Source organism: Natator depressus, chromosome 1 (assembly GCF_965152275.1).
Source record: "Natator depressus isolate rNatDep1 chromosome 1, rNatDep2.hap1, whole genome shotgun sequence".
In the NCBI taxonomy this organism is placed as follows: domain Eukaryota; kingdom Metazoa; phylum Chordata; order Testudines; family Cheloniidae; genus Natator; species Natator depressus.
Window position 1 is genome coordinate 79,789,981 of NC_134234.1, and position 22,967 is coordinate 79,812,947.

General features: G+C 41.9%; 1 protein-coding gene across 2 annotated transcripts in view; it reads right to left on the reverse strand.

Annotated features, from left to right (window-relative positions):
• Window positions 1-22,967, reverse strand: part of FBXL3 (F-box and leucine rich repeat protein 3) — a 39,930-nt gene that overhangs the window by 15,074 nt on the left and 1,889 nt on the right. The window contains exons 2-3 of one of the 2 annotated variants that reach the window (XM_074962170.1): window positions 16,221-16,587; window positions 1,671-1,796 (exon numbers count right to left, since the gene is read on the reverse strand). In XM_074962170.1, the coding sequence (XP_074818271.1) occupies window positions 1,671-1,796; window positions 16,221-16,586 (492 nt within the window). In that variant the 5' untranslated portion in view covers window position 16,587. The remainder of the gene's footprint in view (window positions 1-1,670; window positions 1,797-16,220; window positions 16,588-22,967) is intronic. The other variant, XM_074962177.1, reaches the window with a different exon arrangement.

Below are 22,967 nucleotides of genomic sequence, written 5' to 3' on the forward strand. Positions count from 1 at the left end.
ATTCTCAAAGAGAAACTGGTGCACACAAGCACAGGCAGTCCAATTAACGATCACGGGCAGTTAAAAGGAACTGAGGGAGTTTGGGGTGGCTACACGCCATTATACTGCAGCTGGTAGCACAATAGTGTTGAGGGCACATATGCTGCTCTGACAGGTACAGCTATGTGAAAAACATCTCTAGCTCCAGTGCACCATATGCACACAGACTTGAAGTGTAATGGACAAGTGCAATCACTTGAAGAACGAAGTATAATTCAAAGAGTGCTGTATTCCTAAATCTGCAGACAGACAGCTCCAGTACCTTTGCTTCTCAAGCAGGAGAATGAAAACTGACTAGTCTTCTCAGTTTTCACTGCTGCTATTGAGAACCCTGTGAGCAGCTGTGAAGAAAAACAAGATTCAGATCACTTTTAGTATGCTGCTGCAACACCACAACCAGACAGTAATGCTGTTCACTGAAGAGGAAGACCTACCAGACACTGAGGAAGGATAGGGAGGTGGACTCTGGCCCAGTGCAGCTTACCTTGAGTGGCTCTGGGGTGGCAGCGGCGCGCAGTGCGGCTAAGGCAGACTCCCTTAGTGGCCAGCATGTCCAGCAGTGGCTTCTGGGGGCGGGGTGGGGCAGCCGGCTCCGCCACACGTTGCCCTCGCCTGTAAGTACCACCCCCGAAGCTCCCATTGGCTGCGGTTCCCCGTTCCTGGTCAATGGGAGCTGCGGCAGGCAGTGCCTGGAAGCGAGGGCAGCGCACAGAGCTCTCTGCCCTCCCCACCCCCAGGGCCTGCAGGTATGTGGTGCTAGTTGCTTCCAGGAGTGGCGTGAGGCCAGAGCAGGCAGGGAGCTTGCCTTAGGCCCGCTGCACCATAAGGCTGGCAATCCCACGGGCTGGATCCGGCCTGCGGGCCGTACTTTGCCCTCCCCTGGTCTATAAGCATCCTTATGGATGGGGAGATTTCCGGTAGTGGAAGCTCTTTAATCTAGCAGAGGCACAACAAAATCCAATAGCTGGAAAGTGAAGCTAGACCAAGTCCCACTAGAAATAAGAGGCAAAATTTTAACAGTGATGGCTATTAATCATTGGAACAGCTTACTTAGGGATGCAATGGACTCTCCATTGCTTCAAGTTATGACATGAAAATCAGATACATTTCTAAAAATTATGTTCTAGCTCAACCAGAAAAGTTATTGGCTTGATGCAGGAATTACTGGGTGAAATTTTATGTCCTGTATTATGCAGGTGGTCAGACTAGATGATCAGAATGCTCTTTGCTGGTCTTAGAGATTTATTTTATATACAGACTGTGCATGCTCTCTCTCGCGTGCGCACACACACACACACGTATGCAATATCCTAAGCATAGTCCCTCCAGATTCTTGACTTGGACTATGTTACTAGAGAATATTTCACAGATTTTTACACTGAAGCCAACGTATGTTGGGGAAATATTTGGGAAGTTAAGCAAGTACTGTAAACACCCACTTGATGCAGATACAATCAATAAAGTTCTAGTCAAATTTAAGTACTGAGTCTCAGTGCTTGCATTTTAGGAGCTCCCAGGAGCAGATGAAGCCACAGAGAACCTACTGCTTTAAAATCTATATACTTTAAGTTATATCAGTATCATACTTACCACTACAGTCTTTCAATAAATAAATTAAAACATGCACAAGCTACCTTAGGTAAATCCATGAAGCTTGGTCGAGCGGTTGAAATTAGTCCAAGTGTTTTTAAAGAGCAATTCACAAGTTGTGATAAAATATCACAAGCTGCTTCTGCTGATTCCTTGCTGCTGTCCACCTTAAATGGAAACAAACCATTTATTAGTCCAGGAAAACAACACATCAAGCCAACGAACTTTGCAATAAAGAGTTCAAAAAGAACAGCTTTCCTTTAACTGCAGTTCTACTTTGAAAAGTGTAAAAATCTCAGCGTAGGGTCCCATGTGTGTCTTACTAATTCTACACTGAACTTTCTCAATTTCTTAAAAAAGGTGCTTATCAAAAGTTCAGTCACAATCATAGGACTGGAAGGGACCTCGAGAGGTCATCTAGTCCAGTCCCCTGCACTCATTGCAGGACTAAGTATTATCTAGACCATCCCTGACAGGTGTTTGTCTAACCTGCTCTTAAAAATCTCCAATGATGGAGATTCCACAACCTCCCTAGGCAATTTATTCCAGTGCTTAACCACCCTGACAGTTAGTAAGTTTTCCCTAATGCCCAACCTAAGCCTCCCTTGCTGCAAGTTAAACCCATTGCTTCTTGTCCTATCCTCAGAGGTTAAGAGGAACAATTTTTTGCCCTCCTCCTTGTAACAACCTTTTGTTACTTGTACTTGAAAACTTATGTCCCCTCTCAGTCTTCTCTTTTTCAAACTAAAAAAACCCCCAATTTTTTTTTCAATCTTCCCTCAGAGATCATGTTTTCTAGACTTTTAATCATTTTTGCTGCTCTTCTCTGGACTTTCTCCAATTTGTCCACATCTTTCCTGAAATGTGGCACCCAGAACTGGACACAATACTCCAGCTGAGGTCTAATCAGCATGGAGTAGAGCGGAAGAACTACTTCTTGTGTCTTGCTTACAACACTCCTGCTAATACATCCCAGAATGATGTTCTATTTTTTTGTAACAGTGTTACACTGTTGACTCATTTAGTTTGTGGTCCACTATGACCCCCAGATCCCTTTCCCAGGTAGTCACTTCCCATTTTGTGTGTGCGCGCAACTGATGGTTCCTTCCTAAGTGGAGTACTTTGCATTTGTCCATATTGAATTTCATCCTATTTACTTCAGATCATTCCTCCAGTTTGTCCAGATCAATTTGAATTATAATCCTATGCTCCGAAGCACTTGATACCAAGCTGGAAGGGGTTGCATCTGCAAACTTTATAAAAAAAGTGTATTCTCTATGCCATTATCTAAATCATTGATGAAGATATTGAACAGAACTGGGCTCAGAACTGATCCCTGTGGGACCCCACTCATTATGCCCTTCCAGCATGACTGTGAACCACTGATCATCACTTAAAAATTACATATGAAGTTAGTCAATACAATAAAGCACCTCAGCCAGTCTATTCCTCTTACAAAAATCCAACCTGCATCAAGTTATAAACAAGCCAATACCCATACAGCCTCAAATCCTATCCCATTTCCTTTATATTCTCCTCCTCACTGAAAGTCCTAGAAAACAGATGTGCCTGACAGCATGTCACAAAGTCCAATAGATCTGGGCTATTTCAGATCCAGGGATCAGAGCCACAAAAAAGGGAAAAGAATTACAAATCTGAAGGTGCGCCTCATTGTGAATATCCCAATGGTAGCTCTCTCCCATGATTACAAAAGGGAAGAGTCAGTCTGAGCACCTCTCCTGATCTCATCTGTGGGAATGCTGCTTTGGGAGAAAGGCTTCCTTTCAACTGGGCAGATATCAGGGTCAGTTAGGACCTTGCAGGATGAAATCCAAACACCCAAATTTCTACTTGAAAGTCAGCTAGCAAGCAGTGTGGATAACAGTGGGGTCAAATCCTCCTGCCAACACCACCATTCAGTAAGTGGCTTATATTGCAGTGGTTTCAAATTTTTTTTTCTGGGGACCCAGTTGAAGAAAATTGTCGATGCCTGTGACCCAACGGAGCTGGGGCAGAGGGGTTGGGGTGCGGGAGGAGGTCAGGGCTCTGGGCTGAGGATGAGGGGTTTGGGGTGCAGTGGATTGAGGTGCAGGGTTGGGGTGCAGACTTACCTCCGGCGGCTCCCAGTCAGCAGCGCAGAAGGGGGCTTCCCGCCTGTCCTGACACCTCGGACCACGCTGCGCCAGAAGTGGCCAGCAGCAGGTCTGGCTCCTAGGTGGAGGCGTGCAAGCGGCTCCATGCGGCTCTCGCCCACAGGCACCACTGGCCAATGGGAGTGTGCTTGGGGTGGGGGCAGTATGTGGAGCCCCGTGGTCCTCCTGCTTAGAAGCCAGACCTGCTGCTAGCTGCTTCTGTGGCACAGCACGGTGTCTGAACAGGGAGGCACTATCCTGCCTTAGCTGGGCAGCACCGCCAACGGGACTTTTAACATCCTGGTTAGCATTGCTGACCAGAGTGACTCAGTGCCTTACGTGCCACGACCCAGTACTGGATCGCGACCTGAACTTTGAAAAAAAAAAAAAAAAGCTGTTATATTGTAAGACCAACCTAGAGAACACTACAGTAATCTTACTTCCAAGTGACAGACATAATATCAAGAACAGCATGTGAAAGAAGAGTGGCTCCTCTGGTCAAGTGTAGATGGAAAAAAGCTCTCCTGGCCAAAACTGCTACTTGATCATCTAAATGCAGCTGCTGTTCTCACCAAATTATTAAATTAAGAACTTGAAAAAAAAAACAATGGGCACACATCCTCAAATTAAGCAAGCTGATAAGACTTTAGCTATAGGTTCCATTTTTCTCCCCCAACCTATCCACATCAGTATCTTGTCTGGATTAGTCCCATTTTGTTCTTATGTACGCCATCGGACTCAGTCCCCTTCATCTGAGATCAAGCAAGATAGAGACAAAGTTGAGTATAAACACTAACCCATACCTCAGCCTCTGAACAGCCCCCCCCCATTTAAAAAAAGGGGTAACAAGATAAAACTGTGGCACCTCTCGTGAGAGGACCCTTGTCAAGGTTCCTTCCCCACTCTGAACTCTAGGGTACAGATGTGGGGACCTGCATGAAAACCTCCTAAGCTTACTTTTACCAGCTTAGGTTAAAACTTCCCCAAGGTACAAACTATTTTTACCCTTTGCCCTTGGACTTCCACTGCCACCACGAAACGTTTATCTGGGTTTATTTTTATTAGGAAAGCATTGTTTGGAAACGTCTTTCCCCCCAAAATCCTCCCAACCCTTGCACCCCACTTCCTGGGGAAGGTTTGGTAAAAATCCTCACCAATTTGCATAGGTGACCACAGACCCAAACCCTTGGATCTTAAGAACAATGAAAAAGCATTCAGTTTCTGAAAAGAAGGATTTTAATAGAAGTAAAAAGTAAAAAAGAATCACCTCTGTAAAATCAGGATGGTAAATACCTTACAGGGTAGTTAAATTCAAAACATAGAGAATGCCTCTAGGCAAAACCTTAAGTTACAAAAAGACACACAGACAGGAATATCCATTCTATTCAGCACAGCTTATTTTCTCAGCCATTTAAAGAAATCATAATCTAACGCATACCTAGCTAGATTACTTACTAAGTTCTAAGACACCATTCCTGTTCTGTCCCCGGCAAAAGCATCACACAGACAGACACAGACCCTTTGTTTTTCCTCCCTCCTCCCAGCTTTTGAAAGCATCTTGTCTCCTCATTGGTCATTTTGATCAGGTGCCAGAGAGGTTATCCTAGCTTCTTAACCCTTTACAGGTGAAAGGATTTTTCCTCTGGCCAAGAGGGATTTTAAAAGGTGTTTACCCTTCCCTTTATATTTATGACAACCCTCATACATTTACCCAAGACAGCTACCTGGGACCTCTCAGCCATGAAGGAACCAAGCCAAACAAGCGCTGACCTATCCATCCCAGTATGTTGCCTGAGCTAAGTCAACTCCACTCACCAAGCAACATTATCAAAGAAGTAATTACATCAGCAGACATATGTTCATTATAGCAAGGAGAATAGAGAATCATGGAAATATACAGCTGGAAAGGACAATTCATTTAGTCTACCCGCCTCAGCTGAGGCAGAATCAAATATACCTAGATCGTTCCAGACAAACGTTTGTCTAAACTGTTCTTAAAAACCTCCAGAGATTTCACCCCATGTCACCAGTTGCAATGCTTTACTATTCTTATAGTTGGAAAGCTTTTCCTAACACCCAGCCTAAACCTCCCTTACTGCACCCTAAACTGATTACTCCTTGTTCTACCCCTGGAGGATAGGGAAAACAATTGATTACCACCCTCTTTATGTAATTACCTTTTATTATTTGAGGATTGTTTCCATGTTCCCACCCTAAGCCTTCTCTTGCCTTAAAATGTCCAGGTCTCTCAACTTGTCTTCAGATGTTTTCTTAACTTCTTATTTTTGGACTCTTCAGTTTGTTCACTTTTCTTACAGTGTGATATTGAAAACTGGACATAGTACTCCATCTGAATCCTCACTAGTGCCAAACAGAGTGGGAACAATTGCCTCCTGTCTCTTACATACAACACCTGTTAATACATCTCAGAATTAAACTAGTTTTTTTGGCATGATTTGTTCTTGACAAATCCATGTTGGCTATTCCCTATCACTTTATTAGGTTTTATTTTTGAGCAAAGATGGTCAACAAATGTAACACATATGTCTATCTTTATTTGCATACTGGGCCATCAACCTACATGGCAGTTTACAAAGTGCATGAAAACAAGTTAAAAGACACAGTCCTTGCCCTAAAGAGCTTGCAATTTAAACTGACTAGAAAAACATACAAAAACACAGAAAGAAGAGGAGGGTTCCCACTCATTAAGCCTCTCCACCAATACAAAGAGAAGAGATGCATAACCATTAACCCTCTCCCTTAATAAACAAAGATTTCAGATACAGGCTATGTCTACATTACATAGTTCAGTCGACTTAATTAAACTTGACGATCATCCACCACTGTAATTAAACAGCTTTTGTATGTCCACACAATGCTCCTTGTGATGGCAGAGAGCATCCACCATTGGTGCTCTTGCATCGAGAGAGCAGCGCACTGTTGGTAGCTATCTCATTGTACAATTCACCACCATCTGCCGCTGGGTGCTCTGGGACGGGATCACAGTGTCTCATAGGGGCAGGCTCACCATCCCATGACGCAGTTTTCTCCATCCCATCATTCCATGGGTTTCCGACTATGTTTTGCACTGTTTTTCAACAGCCCCAGTAAATTGCATGCTGCTATCTGAAAGCATGGATCCTGCACAGCTCTCCTATCTTGTGATGAGCGTCATGAACACAACACAACTGATTCTGCATTATTTCAGGAGCTGCAAATCTGATGATGACGACACAGTGGTGTCTGCCTTGCTGCGAGCAACGGAAAGAAACAATTCAAGATTGCTGTTGGCATTCAAGGAGCAGATGCACATGGTGGACCATTGGTACGGAGCTTGGAAAATAAGCACCGAGTGGTGGGACTGCATTGTAATACAAGTATGGGATGACGAGCAGTGGCTGCAGAACTTTCAGATGCACAAAACTACCTTCCTGGAACTGTGTACAGAGCTCACCCCTGCCCTCTGGCACAAGGACACCAAAATGAGAGCTGCCCTCACTGTGCAGAAGCAAGCAGTGATCGCAGTGTGGAGGCTGCCAACTCCAGACTGTTACTGATCATGCATGAAGTCCACCGTGGAGGTTGCAGTGATGCAAGTGTCAGGACCATTAATTGCCTCCTGCTATGAAGGACTGTGACTCTGAGCAATGTACAGGAAATAGTGGATGGCTCTGTGGCAATGGGATTCCCTAACTGCAGGAGTGCAATAGATGGCACACAAATCCCTATTTTGGCCCCAGACCACCGTGCTACAGAGTACATCAACAGAAAGGGCTAGTTTTCTATGATATTGCAAACGCTGGTGGATTACCATGGTCGTTTAACCATCAATGCGGAGCGGTCAGGGAACACTAGCCCGTATAGAAAGCTGCAAGCAGGAACTTTCTTTCCAGACCAGAAGATTCCAATTGGGAAAGTGGAAATGCCAACTGTGATGCTGGGAGACCCAGCCTACCCCTTGCTACCATGGCTCAGGAAGCCTTACATCAGAAACCTTGACTGCAACAAGCAGTGCTTCAACAACAGGCTCAGCAGGTACAGAATGACCATTGAATGGGCCTTTGGCAGATTAAAGGGTTGCTGGTGCTGCCTTTTTGACAGGTTAGATCTCAATGAGGAACATATTCCTATGGTCACAGCAGCCTGTTACATAACATTTGTGAAGCTAAGGGGGAAAAGTTTCACGGGGTGGAGTGTCAAGGTGGATCAGCTATCTGGCTGCTTTTGAGCAGCCAGATACCAGGGCTGTTAGTGGGCCTCAACAGGGGGCTATTCACGTCAGGAAAGCTTTGAAGGAGCATGTTGATAATGAGCCCCAGTAATGTGTCTTTCTGTAATGCATTAATCCAGGCATTGCTTTCTTGCACTATAGTATGACCCTTGTAGTGACTGCTATGTGTACGTTAATTTTACCTGCAAATGCACCAATTGCCACTGTATATGAATTTCAGTAGCAACCAACATATGTAAGAGACAAAGATTCATTTTATTTTTATAGGTTACATTTTTATTAACTAGATATACAAATATTTTTATTTTCTAAAAGGGACATGAAAATGAAGAGCACTTTTTGAAATGAGGCTCTCACAGCTGGATATGTGTCCAGTTGTAATTCTGAAAAGTGTCCCTAACGGTGGAATGCATGGGGTACTTCAAGAGCTCTGAAACATGCAAGGAATGTGTGTGGTGAGTTTGGGGAGGACATGGAAGGCAGTTCCACATGGGATGCAGGGGGAGGGGCAAGCAAAGATGTGTTCCACCTGCAGCACAATCAGGGAACAAGCATCCAGGTGTTTTTTTTAATGTCAGCATAGCAGGAGAGTTAACTCGGCAGGAAAAGCAGTGCAGTACACCTTCAGTTTTGTTGACAAAACTGTAGTGTAGACATGCCCATAGACCATTCTATATCTGACCTCTTAGTCCTCATTCTCAAAGAAAGGCTACACAACACCTTCAAAAGACAAGCCTGGGAGCTTAAATTCATAACTTTGTCTCTATTCAGTCCTTGATTCTTTAGTGTCTAGCATTGTTGTAGTAAGCGATAAATCCCATCTATAAACTACTAAATAACCCCTAACCTGTCTTCCTTCCCCTCCCTATGACTGGAGGAGTGTTAACAGGCCACTTCACGTCAAATGGTCCCTTGAAATGTGTGCTAACTACTTATGCTAAACGATCTGTTCCCAGGCCCTAGCAATTCCAGGCCCCAGGGCAGAACACTCAATGGGCCCCCACACACGGACAAGCTGCACCAGAGCTGATGCAGTCTGCCTGACATTTGGGCAGTGCTGTGCTTGCGCTGGCTGGTGCCTAATGAGCTGCCAGCTGAGCTGCTGGGCTCGCTCTTCCAGCACGGCCAGGGCTTCCACGTGCCTGCCTGCTAGGGTTGCCAACTGTCTAATTGCGCAAATCCAGAGTCCCTTGCCCTGCCCTTTCCCTGAGACCACGCCCCTGTCCCACCCCTTCCTCGAGCCCCTTCTCACTCCATCCCCCCTCCCTCCATCACTTGGTCTTCCATACCTTCACTCACTTTCACCAGGCTGGAGGTTGAGATGCAGGAGAGGGTGCCGGGTGAAGACTCTAGGAGGGGTGTGTGGGAAGGGGTGAATGAGGGGGTTATAGGGTCAATGCTTACCTCGGGTGGCTCCCAAAAAAGAGACCAGCACACCCCTCTGGCAGCAGCCGCAGGGGGTCTCCGTGAGCCACTGCCCGCAGGCACCGCCCCTGCAGCTCCCATTGGCCGCAGTTCCCGGCTAATGGGAGCTGCGGAGTCAGCACTCAGGGTGGGGGCAGCGCTCAGAGACCCCCTGCTCCCCTGGGGCCGTAGGGCCGTTCCGGCCGCTTCTAGGAGCGGCGCGGAGTGAGGGCAGGCAGGAAAGCTGCCTTAGCTCTGCTGCGCTGCTGGGAGCCCCCGGGCCCTTTTAAATTGCCCCTTTTGCCCCCCACCCCTGTTGGCAGGCCTGTCTGTTCCACCTTGTACAGTATTTAGCTGTGACACTCTGAGGGCATGTCTACACTACTAACTTAAGTCGACGACTTATGTTAGGTCGACTTACAGCCAATACAGTAATTACGTTGGTGGCTGATGGCCACACTACCCTCCTTCTGCTGGTGATGCGCATCCTCACTAGGAGTGCTTCCACCGACTAAAGAGGGGCGGCGGGGGCTGAGAGTCCAGGAGCGGTGGGCAGCTGCCTGGAGAGGGAGGGGACACCCGGGCTCTAGTTATCCAGCTTTCTGGTCAATTTCCACAGCTCCAGCATGGAGCAAGATAGCTTACAGCTAATGTAAGTAATGCAGTGTCTACACAGACAGACACTGCGCCTTCACTACACCGACACAAGCCCTATGCCTCTCATGGAGGTGGAGTTATTACATCAATGTAGTGAGGCACTTACATCAGTGGGACAAGGCTATAATGTGTACACTGACATAACTGAGTTGACATAAGTTGCCTTATGTTGACCTAGTGGTGTAGTGTAGACCAGGCCTGAGTATGTTTCCCTGACCTGAAGAAGAGCTCTGTGTAAACTTGAAAGCTTGTATCTTTCACCAACAGAAGTTGGTCCAATAAACAATATTGCCTCACCCACTTTGTATCTCTAATGAAAGTGAAACTAATTCTATTTCTTCATCTTCTAACAAGAGTTTATAGCTAGTAGATAGCTACCCTTGCTGCTTCAGCACTGAAAACTCCTACTCCTGAAAAGTCTTCAGATGCACATTAAATTGGTATTAATTTAAGGTATTAATTTAAGAGGTTTTTCGATTGAATGTCCCAGGCCTAGGAAAAAAACCAAACACAGCTAAGTTTGTTAGAGGTATTTATGCCAACAATACACCATTTCATTCACCATTAAATGCTTGCATTTTTTCATAAGTTGCATCCAATTTACGAAGTATCACGTTGGAAACAAGGAAGTCTTCTGAATGCTGAAGTGGATGAAATGAAAAAAAGAGTTGGTGTTGTTATTGCACAAATTCCTCATGTGTCTATTGTTTACTGGATGGAGAAATATTCATGATAAAAGGTGTCACTAACTTCCTGGTAACAACTCCACAACCTGATTCCAGTGCACAACTGAGCATCACCACATGACTCAGCCCAGCGTATTGCTGACCAGTTTAAAAATATAACCAATTAACTGAGTCAATGGAAAGTTATTTTGGTTGTGACAGACAACATGGCTAAGAAATGTGCTTGAGCATTTTTGATAACTCAATATCTACTTGTGTTACGGATGTGCTGCCCATACAATGCAGCTCTTCACAGGCGATTGTTGAGATGTAACAAGTTTCTTATCACTTGTGTAAAAGTGAACGGCATTTTCAAGTTTTTCAAAAACTGGTATCAGCAGCCATTTTTCAGCATCATTTAATACTGCACTCATTTTTGTCCACACTAAGTAAGCCTGGCCGACTCAATGGACATCTTAATTAAATGTTTCAAAGGCCTCCAAATATTCAAGAAGGCTCTTCACGCAGTTGCTGTTGAAGGAGCGGCTCAGTGTTGTCCAAAAGTAATTTGCACTGACATTCTTCATGACAAATGTTTTTTGAAAACAAAATTCATTTCACTGCTTGAACCTGTAGCTCAGTCGTTTCAGAATATGGAAAATGATAGTTGTACTCTGTTTTGATACCAAGAACAAGTTCCTGAACGTTAAAAAAAAAAATATATCTGCAAAAATTCTGAATGCTGTCCGCTTACAAAAGTGGAAGAAAAATAGACAGACAAAATAATATCATGGGGGAGGGGGAAATCAAGTGATCAGTCCTGCATATGTTGCTGCCTACCTTCTTGATGCTTCCAGGGCCAAGACCTTTCTGATGATGAATCTGATCCAGCTTGTAACCTCAGAGTGGCTGTTGCAAATTTTAAACATACAAACAAATAACTTTGATGGATCTAGAAAGTTATAAAACAAGAAGCCTATTCAGTTGTAGAACAATATGGAGTACAATCCCAGCAGTTGAATCAAAACAATTTGCCTCATCATAGTAGAAAGGGCTGAGTCCTCCCTGTACTCTAGCTACAATGGGAGAAAATTTTAACACTTCCACGTACTACTGCATGTGCATAACAACAAGAGCGGTTAGTTTGGAGAATCATCCATTCAAAACCCAGAAGCAGACAAAAGTCCTCCACTGCGGGGAAACTGGTGACTGTATCACAAGAAGAAAATGGCACATGTGGACTCAACTCAATATTCATCAGATGAAGAGGAAGGAGACTGATGAATTTGATAATGACGACAGGAATACAGATGAAGCAGTGGGAGCCAATAAAGAAAATAGAAGCAAGATGCTTGAAGAGTTGGCCTGCTCCTTACCTAGCATAAGTACATTTAAAAAATTTTATAGTTGCTGTCTTTGTTTTATTTGTTTCATTTCATTTTTCCTCTTTTGTAACTGTTCAGTAAGACTAATATTCACAGGAAAATGCTAATGCAATATTGCAACAGGTAATTATTCTTGAATTTTTTTAGAGCTTGATTTCACTGTTTTGCATTTTTCTGATTTAAAATAACTCAATTAAGTAACTTTTTTTTGGTAATTAGGCTTAAATATTTAAGGCTACATCCATTGGAGACCACAAAATCTTACTCCTTTTTGTTACTGTTCAGATAAGGTAGTGCTTTAAAATATCTGATCAGAATGTTTGATTGACCAATTGACTAAATTATTGCCCAACCCATTTTTAGTCAACGAAAAATGAGCAAGTACACACAGAAGCAGTTCTGTTGAGAAGAAGGTACTATTTTTATCATGTCACTTTTTGGACTAGCACTACACTTAAAGTTACTGTATGTAACTTGCTTGCATATCGACATGGGGATGTACTGGTTATTGCAAGTCTGTCCTGTATGGGACGCAGCTGCTCCATGAAGAGTGATGTGAGACATGGTGCATCCAAAAGGCAGAGTGAGAGGGAAATGGAATAAGGTACTTCTACACAGAGACTATGGTCTTGGATAAAGAGAAGCAGGTACTTCTCACTGGCCCAGGTAGCTTCCAGCCATACAGCTGGACACAAATCACCTGCCAATTGCCACAGTAGAAGTTTAGATTAAAAAAAAAAAAAATTAGTTGGTAGAAGGGTTCTAAGCAGAAAGAAATCAATTTAGAAGGGGGAAAGTGAAGGGACTCCAGGCCATGTTGTGCTTTTCCCGGTTCCCCTGTTTAAATTACCCTTAAAATAGACTTATGAAGTGAAGGCAGGGATACGGGTTGACAGGTCCAACTAGGTGATCATTTCTTGTTAAATTTATGGGTATTTTTATAATACATTCAGTAGTTCATCAAAACAAAATTGGAAACCCAAGTGAGTTGAATGCAGATTAGTTCACTATTAGTTCAGATATTTGAAGGTGAAAAGAATACTAACAGCAAATCTGGTTTAAGACAGTAGTGAAAAAGAGTTGAGATCTTAATCTGTATTTCTAAACATTAACAACCATCTCCACCGTTTAGCTTAAATGGATACAGTCCATTTGAAACCCCACGTTTTTGTCTGAAGATTTTGTACCTTCTAAAGTTAAAGTTAGAGAGAAAAATAACTACTTTATTTTTGCTGATAGTTAACTGCACTTCCTGGGAGGATGCTAATGCCCAATACACAACTCTCAGAAGAACTCCTGTATACGGTCTGGGAAAGTAACCATAAAACCAGATAGCACAGCAGCATGTAAACAGAGGGAAGGGGGAAGAAGAGAGAGACCTGAATATTTTTTGGTAGTGTTATTCAGTTCAATACAATAACCTTGTAAAAATAGCTAGAGAAGCAAAAAAAGCTCCTATTAGATTTTTATCGGAATATTTTAATAAAATGAGCATGTGCTATTTAAAGGTTGTATATCACATACAGTACTTTTTAAAAATTAGTCAGTTTCAAGAAATTTGAGCCAATGTCCCTTTAACTCAGAATGACTGCTTGGCGACCTCTAAATCGGAAACGCCTAGAATAGATATAGCCAGGGCTTGCCAGACAAGATTGATACACAACAGAAAATTAAGCAGGAATTGCCTACTTTTTTAATTATTATTAATTTTTTTTCTTAAGTCTGTTGAAAATGCAACTACTCCAATCACCAGTTGTCTAGTTTTCCAACTAATCTCACATTTTTGTTTTTTGGAATATCACTTAGATGACCCTTCTGCATTCACTGTTTGACTATTAGTGGTTTTTACCTCAGGCACAGCCACACACACAGTCCAACAGGTACAGTGTGTGTGGCTAACTAGTCTTCCTTAAGTCTCCTTAGCCTTATTTAGAAGGAATGCAGGCAGGCAAGAAAAACAGCATCTCCCAAGGATTCAGAGCTTGGGCTCTCAAGAGGTAAAATCATTATAATCTGGGAATACATTAGTGGCGCAAGTTAAAACACTGGCCTTTGCTTTTCCACATTTACATTAAACTCAAATTCAAGTGGCTATTAATTGCCATTTTGGTGATGAACTACAGAGCAAATATGTAGTGATAAATTTGTTATACAGGCTAGAACAGGGATACATAGCCAAAGAATGAGCAAGTTTCCTCCTGGTACTCTGCCAATACATCACAATTTTGACTTGGAACTGTGCTACGTTGCAATTCATATACCACAGCAGAAACTGTAAATATTGAACTGAGCCGAGTTGGGTGTTTGGATGTTTTGGTTACTACCCCAACCTAAATCAAAATTTACTCAGTGCCAAGTTTTTAATTTAATTTGTGTGGACAGAAGGAAAGGAGGGGGAGCAAACTACACACAAACACATCCAGATGTCCTTTTGAATAGGATTGGGGAAGAGAAATATGCCAAAATTTTAGGCAAAAGATTTGAGTTTCTTGTGGCTACCAATCCAGCTAGTCTTCTGGGTAGATAGTATGTCCATCCTAAGACTAAAGGCTGCACTCTTAGGCCACATCTCCACTAGCAAGCTTACAGCAGCACAGCTGTACTGCTGCAGCTGCGCCACTGTCAGATCGCTCATTTAGCTGCTCTATGCCAACAGGAGAGAGCTCTCCCATCGACATAATAAAAACAGCTAACGCTGCTCAGGGAGGTATGTTGGCGGGAGAAGCTCTCCCGTCAACATAGCACTGTTCACACCAGCACTTCTGTTGGTGTAACTTATGGTGCTCACCAGGGTGTTTTTTCACACCCTGAAAAACATAAGTTACACCAACAAAAGTCATAGTGTAGACATAACCTACAGTGGCACTGCTGTAATGCTGCCGCGTATACACTGACTACAGCAACAGCAGGGGATTCTCCCATAGCTGTAGTTAATCCACCTCCCCGAGAACGGAAGCTAGTCTGATGGAAGAGTTCTTCCATTGACCCAGTGGAGTTTTGGTCAGCATTGCTATGGCTCAGGGAGGTGGACTTTGCACACCTCTCAGACTTAGCCATGATAATATAAGGTTTCAGTGTCAACTAGCTCTAAGTAATTCCTCTGTTTTTGATTCACCTCTCCCATTTCTAGATCTTCCCCTTCTTTTTATATTTCATTCTTGACACCTTTTCTGCCAGTCTTTCCCACTCATTTTTGCATTTTACCACCACATCACCTATTTCAGTCTCTTCCTTTTTCCATTCTCATTTTCCCTTCTGTATACATTTTTCTTTCTGTTTCAGCCACCCTCCTTTTCACGCTCTGTCATACGCTTCTTCCTTTCCCTGTTCATCTAGTCATCCACCTCAACAGGTCAATATCTCTGCTACTGTTCACAGCACTTCCTGCTTCGGATAGGTCCCAGAAGAAACACTATGTGCAGGAACCCAAGTGTGGATTTTCTGTGGCTGCAGGCCAAACAATAAGGGGGAAAATGAGAAAAAGATACATATTCTGAAAAATCCACTAACCACACCTTGCCAATTCTCCACACCAAATAACCTCCTCCCTGTAATACCACTACACCTTTCATTTGAAAAGTCAGTATGTACTTTGTTATTAATCCCTTTCCACTCATTCAGTTCCTTTGTTCTACAAGGAAACATTCTGAAGAAAGGAGATACATAAAAATCACAACTACTCATATCACTTTATACTGACAATACTCATGATTAGGATGGTCTTTTAACTTTGCACTTACAGGCTTTTAAAATGGAAGTTGTTTTTCTAAGTGAATTAGGAAACATGTCATTATGTATAGTCATTGTTCACTTAATCAATAATGCTACTTTTTTTCAATTATTGCTCCTTGGATAAGTGAAATCTCTTACAACTCATACTATGAAATTTATCCAGATAACTAGGAGAGCTATCAAGACTGTGAAAGCTATCTTGGAGTATTCAAGAAATACTATTTCGTTATCTTCAGCCATGTCATATACAAATAAAAAAGAGTTTTAAGAATTGTTTAAATTTAATAGAACTGCAGTAAACTTGTTCAATTTCAAACCTTATTTGAAATGCAAATCAATTTTTAAAATTACTCATTTTCAAACATAAGAATGTAAAAGATGTTACCTTGAAGCTAACATACTGTAGATGATTGGAATGCTTTTTAATAATTTGATTGATAAGCTCAGGATGCGTAGCCCTCAAATAAGATGTAGCTGGTTGATTCAGTTCAAACTCAAAACATCTCCAGAGATCAGGCATATGAAACACCTGATTCCATCTTCGGCAGACTTGGGATGCATGAGCACGATCAAGAAGAGGCAAGTACTGAAACACCTGCAGAATAATGTCTGGAAGGAGGTTACCCCAATCAGGACTCAGAGAGATCTCAGTGGATTCTTCATCTGTAATCTTCTGTTTCTTAGATTCTCCTTCAATCTCCTCCTCAGATGAACTATTGTTGGCCTCACTATTTTTCCTTCCTCGTTTCATTCTATCAAAATAAAAAAAATGTATTACTCTCCATACATCCACAGAATAGAGAGACACTAAGTACTTACAGCACAAAGGGGTCCTGGTCCCAGGCACCATGAAAATACACATCACAGGATAGAATTTTCACAAGAGAAGTTTCCTCTTGCTACATCAACGTCAAGTCAAAACTGAAAAATGTGGAAAATGCTAAGGTGAAACTGAATTTTTTTCAAAATAGGAGCTATCAACCCTGTGACAGCTTATTTCTATGCTACCTAACGGTGTTTCTTTCGTAAGTCTGGAAGAGAAGTCATCTTGGATATTATCTTAACATATGAAAGCATTGTACCTTCCACTGTTACAAGTAAAATTTAAGATTAATGTAACCAAAAGATTAGAGAAAAAACTCTTTTCAGATTGTTTAATTCTGGGTTTGATAGCCAATTTCACTATTTTGTGAATAGCCAGTTGCACTTCCTGTCTCACTATTAGCACGAAGACATTATGTGTGCACTCTTCCTCAGACCCTATAAGAGACACTTTATCAGCAAGAGCTATTGCTCTTGCTATTGCACATCCCCTCCCACATCAATGAGTCTCAATCCTGACTTGACCATCACATTTTAGGGTGAAAAAAAGTTTTGGTTCCAGGTCCATTCAATTGGCACCTTCTTTGCTGAGACTCCGAAGGTGCCAATTAGTGCTAACTTCTAAACAGCTACATTTCATGAATATTAGTGAAGTTTAATTCTTGGGCTAAACATCTGGATGAGCACCACAGTTTACATTCTAATTAGATATTCAAAATGTTATTCTATTAAGTTGAATAGATGTGATATGGCAAACAGGTACCCAATTCTCAACAGTATGCATTTCTTTTAAAACATGGTGTTCTGCAAGTTCTACCTTGCTTTGCCTATTATGGGGAAAAATAATAAATTAAGAAAATAAGTTATGGACAGGGATAAAATTTAGGGTCAGATTTTGTAAACCCATTTTAAAATGAAAATAATATTTAGGATGTTTTTATGAGTTACAGATGTCAGCTTCGAAACCAAAATTAAAACAGTTTGTGCCCATTAATCCTTTACTTTTACTTTAGTGCTCTGATGTATTAAGATAGCATAATGAAATTAAAAAAGAAAGAAAAAACCAAGAATTTGTCACAAACGTCAAGTCCTGACTTCAGCAGTTTTTCAAAGACTCGGAACATGAGATCACAATAAATTGACATGGCCTGTATAATATCTCATTCCCAGTCCTCCAAATACTGGGGCAGTCCTACAGGAAGAACTTGGTATTTATAAACTAAAAACCCCCAAACTTTCTGTAAAAAGACAGATATCATCTTCATTCAGAAAATGAATATTCAGGTACTATGGTTAATTTAAGGTCAATAATATATTGTCAGTTTGAAGCTTGGAAAGTTACTTGTGCAATTCCCAACAAGCTTTCATTTGCTAAATGTTTCAGCTAACTGCATTATAAAAAAAGCATTATAGCTGACAAAAAAGTGAAACATTTATCACAGATATAGTTGCTAGATAGCACAAAAGGATGCATAAAGTAAAATATGGTAAGGAATAGTCATTGCTCCCTTAACTACATTTCCTAGCTATTCTCCCCTCCCCATCACAACTGTATTGTTCACAAAGTTATTTTTGAGCATGAGTCAAAGTAACAGAGAGAAAGCATGGTCAGACGCTCTATTTGAACATATACTGACAAGTTGCGTTTCCATGTCCTTATCCTTTCAATATCCCTGTTCTATCCCAGAATTGGCAGCATTCACAACACAAGCTTATTTTGATAAAGCACTGCTGCATGAGAATGTGTTTACACTTATTTAATTTATCCACAATGATCCATAAACTCATGAACATAAGCGTGCAGAAAGTCATTACTACTGTGCTGCAATAGGCTATTCATCTGAAACTTCTGACCAAGCTGCAGATGGCTTTCTATTTGTATAGAGGAAGCAAAGGGCCCAGCATAGTAATGAATAATGTATTTGCCAGTTTTTGCTCCTCTATGGATTGGGTGCATTCTGCAACTGTATAGGCAGGTTAATTAAAATTCAGGTCCAATCAAGGTTAGATTAACTGCCACAGAAGCATCACACAGTCAACAGGGCATTTCTACTAGATTGCCTGAAGTGTGTCTATATAGAGAATGTGATGGATTACCAATCTGCTCAGTAGAGGGGCCGATAGTGCTTTGGTTCTCTATTTTCCAGTCACAAGTGTACCCTTGAATCTATACGGTGATCTTTAGTGGGATTCTGCCTGTTCCTAGAGAAGGGCAACAAAAGGTGTGACAAGATTATGACTATCAACAAATGGCTTAGGCAGTGGTGCTATAAGGAGGGCTTTGGGATGTATGGCCACTGGGAGGCATTCATGGACAGAGGACAGTTCTCTCGGATGGACTTCATCTGAGTAGGGAAGGAAATAGACTTCTAGGATAGAGGCTGGCACAACTGATTAAGAGAGCTTTAAACTAGGAATCTGGGGGAGATGGTTGGGAGATGTCCAGGTAATCTCCACACCGGATTTTAGCATAGAGAGGGAAGAAAATGAATTAAGAAAGGATACAACTGTGGGTAGGAGAATGTATATAAGGAGGAAGAAAAGGAGTACTTGTGGCACCTTAGAGACTAACCAATTTATTTGAGCATAAGCTTTCGTGAGCTACAGCTCACTAACACGGCTGTTACTCTGAAACCTATAAGGAGGAAGGGCAGTGTGGATACCAGTCTAATAGGTTATACTGGCTGTAGAATGACCGTGCCAATAGGGTACAGAATGTGAGCGAGGCCAAAACAGCAAAAATTAAGATGTTTGTACACCGATGCGAGGAGCCTAGGTAACAAAATGGAGGAACTAGAGCTACTGGTGCAGGAAGTGAAACCAGATTTTATAAGGATAACAGAAACATGTGGAATAGTCGTCATGACTGGACTACAGGTATTGAAGGGTATGTGCTGTTTAGGAAAGACCGAAATAAAGGTAAAGGTGGAGTAGCATTGCATATCAATGATGAGGTAGAATGTAAAGAAATAAGAAGCGATGAAATGGATAAAACAGAGTCTGTCTGGGCAAAAATTACAATGGGGAAGAAAACTACTAGAGCCTCCACTGGGATAGTGCTTGGGGTGTGCTATAGACCGCCGGGATCTAATTTGGATATAGATAGAGCCCTTTTTAATCTTTTTAATAAAGTAAATACTAATGGAAACTGTGTGATCATGGGAGACTTTAACTTCCCAGATACAGACTGGAAGACGAGTGCTAGTAATAATAGGGCTCAGATTTTCCTAGATGCGATAGCTGATGGATTCCTTCATCAAAGTAGTTGCTGAACCGACTAGAGGGGATGCCATTTTAGATTTGGTTTTGGTGAGTAGTGAGGACCTCATAGAAGAAATGGTTGTAGGGGACAATCTTGGTTCGAGTGATCATGAGCTAATTCAGTTCAAACTGAACAGAAGGATTAACAAATATAAATCTGCAACTACGGTTTTTGATGTCAAAAGGGCTGACTTTCAAAAATTAAGGAAATTAGTTAAGGAAGTGGATTGGACTGAAGAACTTATGGATCTAAAAGGCAGAGGAAGCCTGGGATTACTTTAAATCAAAGCTGCAGAAGCTACTGGAAGCCTGCATCCCAAGAAAGGGGAAAAAATTCATAGGCAGGAGTTTTAGACCAAGCTGGATGAGCAAGCATCTCAGACAGGTGATTAAGAAAAAGCAGAAAGCATACAGGGAGTGGAAGATGGGAGAGATCAGCAAGAAAAGCTACGTTATTGAGGTCAGAACATGTAGAGATAAAGTGAGACAGGCTAAAAGTCAAGTAGAGTTGGACCTTGCAAAGGGAATTAAAACCAATAGTAAAAGGTTCTATAGCCATATAAATAAGAAGAAGGACCGCTAAACACTGAGGATGGAGTGGAGGTCAAGGATAATCTAGGCATGGCCCAATATCTAAACAAATACTTTGCCTCAGTCTTTAATAAGGCTAAAGAGGATCTTAGGGATAATGGTAGCATGACAAATGGGAATGAGGATATGGAGGTAGATATTACCATATCTGAGGTAGAAGAGAAACTCAAACAGCTTCATGGGACTAAATCTTCATCCAAGAATATTAAAGGAATTGGCACCCGAAATTGCAAGCCCATTAGCAAGAATTTTTAATGAATCTGTAAACTCAGGGGTTGTACCGTATGATTGGAGAATTGCTAACATAGTTCCTATTTTTAAGAAAGGGAAACAAAAAGAGATCCGGGTAACTACAGGCCTGTTAGTTTGACATCTGTAGTATGCGAAGTCTTGGAAAAAATTTTGAAGGAGAAAGTAGTTAAGGACATTGAAGTCAATGGTAAATGGGACAAAATACAACATGGTTTTACAAAAGGTAGATCGTGCCAAACCAACCTGATCTCCTTCTTTGAGAAAGTAACAGATTTTTTAGACAAAGGAAACGCAGTGGATCTAATTTACCTAGATTTCAGTAAGGCATTTGATACCGTGCCACATGGGGAATTATTAGCTAAATTGGAAAAGATGGGGATCAATATGAAAATTGAAAGGTGGATAAGGAATTGGTTAACAGGGAGACTACAGTGGGTCCTACTGAAAGGTGAACTCTCAGGCTGGAGGGAGGTTACCAGTGGAGTTCCTCAGGGATTAGTTTTGGGTCCAATCTTATTTAATCTTTTTATTACTGACCTCGGCACAAAAAGTGGGAGTGTGCTAATAAAGTTTGCTGATGGTACAAAGCTGGGAGGTATTGCCAATTTAGAGAAGGACAGGGATACCCTACAGGAGGATCTGGATGACCTTGTAAACTGGAGTAATAGGAATAGGATGAAATTTAATAGTGAGAAGTGTGAGGTCATGCATTTAGGGATTAATAACAAGAATTTTAGTTATAAGCTGGGGACACATCAATTAGAAGTAACGGAGGAGGAGAAGGGCCTTGGGAGTATTGGTTGATCATAGGATGACTATGAGCTGCCAATGTGATATGGCTGTGAAAAAGCTAATGCGGTCTTCGGATGCATCAGGCGAGGTATTTCCAGTAGGGATAAGGAGGTTTTAGTACCGTTATACAAGGCACTGGTGAGACCTCACCTGGAATACTGTGTGCAGTTCTGGTCTCCCATGTTTAAGAAGGATGAATTCAAACTGGAACAGGTACAGAGAAGGGCTACTAGGATGATCCGAGGAATGGAAAATCTGTCTTATGAAAGGAGACTCAAAGAGCTTGGCTTGTTTAGCCTAACTAAAAGAAGGTTGCAGGGAGATATGATTGCTCTCTATAAATATATCAGAGGGATAAATACCGGAGAGGGAGAGGAATTATTTAAGCTCAGTACCAATGTAGACACAAAAACAAATGGATATAAACTGGTCATTGGGAAGTTTAGACTTGAAATTAGACAAAGGTTTCTAACCATCAGAGGACTGAAGTTTTGGAATAGCCTTCCAAGGGAAGCAGTGGGGGCAAAAGACCTATCTGGCTTTAAGATTAAACTCGATAAGTTTATGGAGGAGATGCTATGATGGGATAACATGATGTTGGTAATTAATTGATCTTTAAATATTCATGGTAAATAGGCCCAATGGCCTGTGATGGGATGTTAGATGGGGTGGGATCTGAGTTACCCAGGAAAGAATTTTCTGTAGTATCTGGCAGGTGAATCTTGCCCATATGCTCAGGGTTTAGCTGATCGCCATATTTGGGGTCGGGAAGGAATTTTCCTCCAGGGCAGACTGGAAGAGGCCCTGGAGGTTTTTCGCCTTCCCCTGAAGCATGGGGCATGGGTCACTTGCTGGAAGATTCTCTGCTCCTTGAAGTCTTTAAACCACGATTTGAGAACTTCAATAGCTCAGACATAGGTGAGAGGTTTATCGCAGGAGTGGTTGGGTGAGATTCCGTGGCCTGCGTTGTGCAGGAGGTCGGACTAGATGATCATAATGATCCCTTCTGACCTTAATATCTATGAATCTATTTGCCACAGACAGGAGTGGCGAAAAGAAACAAAATTAAATTCTGAAAACCCTCAATTACCGAAATCTATGGTGCACACAGAACTGAACATAGACAGTAATCCTAATTAGACTTCAAAAGTACTATATTATGGAATTTTTTGCACTTGAGCACACAGTTCATTAAAAGCATATTTTTTGCAACAGAACATAGGAACAGATATAATTTTTATTTTACACATGATTAAGATATCAGGATTTTTTTTTTTAAAGTGTAGGCTGCAATACTGAGACCAGTTCCACCAATAAATTTAAAAAAAAAAGTTTTTTTTAAGTGTCATTTGTCCACAGAAAAGATCCAAAGTGGATGCCATTAAGGAAAACAAGGCCATTCGTCCTGCAGACC